The following is a 3,177-nucleotide window of genomic DNA, read 5'->3' as shown; positions in this document are numbered from 1 at the left end:
GACTTACGACGATTAAAATCCAGTTTTGTTTGTTAAAATCAAAGTAATGTGAATATTTCCATCTTTCAACGAGTTTCCTCCACGATTACACAAACAAATCCAAGGATGTGATTGGATTGTTGGATTTTAAGTAGAGGGTGACAACAAAAGTAAAGTAACTGTAATATTATTATTGACATCCATTAGTAATTAGTTACACTACTAATTATTGTGATATTATTACTAGTAATGAGTTACTGTCCAACACTGACCACTATATATGATATAAATTACAAAGGACAAAGAAGTTTGATCCTCCAATGGGTCAAAATAAAACTACAAGAGAGCCTGAAGATCTGATTTGCTGTTGCTCTGGATCATACGGTGGCCAGCAGGGACAAAGTTGAGTCCACTGAGTGTTGTTTACAACTGAAGGTCGGATAATAGTTATTATGGTTTACGTGCTCATCATCACTGCTCACATTCCTTCTCAGGAATACTTTATTGTCCGTTGTGGTTAGCAGTGTCAACTTGAGCTGAATGAAATAACGACCAGAGGCATGTATACGCACCACCGGGGTCATGACACTCTTCCTTAATTTGACAATAAGTCAAACACTTTCATATATTACCCTCTATAGGAACATAATACCACTGTACTGCTCCTCTGTGAGATAAAACATGAAAGACAGTGCATTCCAACATCACATGTATCCCTTTATTACTCTCCTCTCGTAGAGAAATCATTGGTGCATTTAAAAACAAAACATTACCCTATAAATTTGAGAGTAGTAAGGACCCGGACTTTACTTTCTGAGGGAACAACGCTGAAGGTCATAAACTGTCCCAACATGTGGGTGAACCTGCCTGCATGGCCGGATCCACATGTTGAACTATATTAGCTGTAGCCCTTAACGGCCCGCCATCCACTCCCTGCACATGGTTCTGGTTTAGGCCCCTTTCTTCAACACTAGATAGGTTGTATTACATTTATTAAACACTTTAAAAAATCTCTGGCTGCAAGATTGTCCATCTGTTGAGGACAAGAGAAAATATATGAAAGAGGCATGAGGCGCGGCAGGGAGAAGGGGGGAAACAGTTGTGATGTCAGTGCTGGTCTTAATGTGGTGCAGGTCTAAGTTCTGGACGGATGACTGATTTAAAAGGTATAGCTTTTAGCCGAGTGAACAGTTAGATCACAGATGAATTTTAATAAAAAAAGAAGGAGAAAGGCACACAAATCACCTCTGCTTTGCTCTCAGGAATGTTTTTGTGCACAGCTTTGATATATAGGTGCAGATGTGCGACTGCAGCGTGACGAGCAGAGCTAAAAAGGGCTGCTAAGCTGGGGCAACATGTCAGCCCGGTGACTCCCTAAAGGCCTTGATTTCTATCTCGTAACCCTCAAAAAAAGAGTAGGCCAGAAAAACTACAACATCCATACCTCGCTGGTCGGTGAGCTCTACGTGTGCTTGTTGTTCAAAACTAGCTTTTAAAAGCTAGTGAATAGTCAGAAAGCATCTAGATAAGAAACGGGGGAAATCTAAAGCTTTATCCGGCATTGTGAACATATTTGTGAATTTCTCATCACATCCCCAAAATCTTATCAATAAATCAAGTACAAGAGATTATACAAATTAAAAAAACAAATAAAAAAACCCAATTAATTCTCAATCAAACCATCCAATTAGCACCGGTTTATTTGTGCAGGTGCTGTTTCTTCCTGCGTGTCAATCATACGATGTGCACAGCTTTCTACTTGGTAACCATAATTACAAAAGATGCCCTCTTCCTTAGTTTACCATATTTTACTGTGCCACTGAGGCAAAGCTGTTTTTAGCCTTTAGCATAGCAAGACCTTGTAGGTCAGATGTGTTGTGGTCCATTTCCAGCAGCGACAGCGAGCACAGGGCTCCTTAAAGCTATGCTTGGTCCCCAATTATGTTTGTGAGGAGATGAGTGTCGAGTTTGGCGACCTCAGGACTATATTTTTGCTTTTTATAGCTTTTGTTGGGCTATTACAGCCTTGCAAACTCAGCATATTTGGACTATGAAGTAATAGAGACGAGGGTCAGCATCTCCAAGCTCCAGACAATGATCTGCTGAAAACTTGATTGTGCCCTTGGTTTGGAAAAATTTAAGTGAAGGGATTATGTCAGAGTTGTAACAGTAAGGCTAAAATGGAGCATTAAGCATCCAGTATGTAAGATTTAGAAGGATCTATTGGCAAAAATGAAATACAATATTCAAAGGTATGTTTCCATTAATGTATATTACTTTAGAATGAGACGATTTTATCCACAGATGGAGTGCGTTCTCTTCCATTCTTCCATGGAAGGCTGCGAGCTGTATTCAAATGGTTGCAATCTGCAACTTCACCACTAGATGCCACTGAATGTCTTGACTGGTTTTTAGGTGTTGGTGAGAGCTTGGTGAACTAAAAGGCTGCAGACAGTCGCCGAGCTGGCCTTCTCGCTGTCGGACTAGTAAATAACATTAGCTGGTTTGCTATGTCTTGTGTTGCTGCACATTGCCTGGCTAGGTTTTGCTCATAAGTAATGTAATTATTACAAATGCACGTGTACAGCTCTCCATATTTATGCCAGCGGTATTGTACTGGGGACGTCAAATTGAAACAAATGTGTATAAATCTTGCATAGTGTGGCTTTAAGATCAGGTGCTGCAGGTCGATGTACTGTACCAACTCTCACCTGTGGTCACAAGCTCTGGATACAATGAGCTCACTGACACAAGCGGCTGAGAGGAGCTTGGCTTCAGAGGGTCACTAAGCTCACCCTGAGGGACAGGGTGAAGGAGCTCCTTTCAGTGTGGAGGAGCAGAGGTTGAAAGGAGTTGGCTCAGGCATCTGATCAGAATGCCTCCTGAACACCTCCCTGTGAAGATATTTTAGGCATGTCCAACAGGGAGGAGACTCCGCAGCAATCTTAGAACATGCTGGAGGGATTTCACATCCCATCTTCCCTGGAAGCAGCTTGGGATCCCTTTCAGTAGGAAAGAGTGGCAGCAGAGGGACGTTAGACCTTAGACCTTAGACCTGGAAAATGGATGAAGGGATTCTTATTTCAGAAGAGTGTATCTCGTATGTTTGTGAGGAATGTTTAATAGTTTAATACACATTAATAACAGAAGTTTGAATCAACATTGTGTTTCTGCTTAGATGCTTTTTTAGTTCTCAGC

At 41.2% G+C, this 3,177-nt stretch overlaps 1 protein-coding gene across 1 annotated transcript in view; it reads right to left on the bottom strand.

The window, feature by feature from the left end:
* Window positions 1-2,845, bottom strand: part of LOC118329558 (rab11 family-interacting protein 2) — a 19,634-nt gene extending 16,789 nt beyond the window's left edge. Inside the window, exon 1 of the mRNA XM_035663781.1 lies at window positions 2,775-2,845. Within this exon, the coding sequence (XP_035519674.1) occupies window positions 2,775-2,845 (71 nt within the window). The remainder of the gene's footprint in view (window positions 1-2,774) is intronic.
* Between the last annotated feature and the right edge of the window lie 332 nt (window positions 2,846-3,177).

The sequence above is a fragment of the Morone saxatilis genome, unplaced genomic scaffold, assembly GCF_004916995.1.
Source record: "Morone saxatilis isolate NCDOM2014 unplaced genomic scaffold, NCSU_SB_2.0 Contig19, whole genome shotgun sequence".
Lineage (NCBI taxonomy): Eukaryota > Metazoa > Chordata > Actinopteri > Moronidae > Morone > Morone saxatilis.
This window is presented reverse-complemented; position numbering and strand designations above follow the sequence as displayed.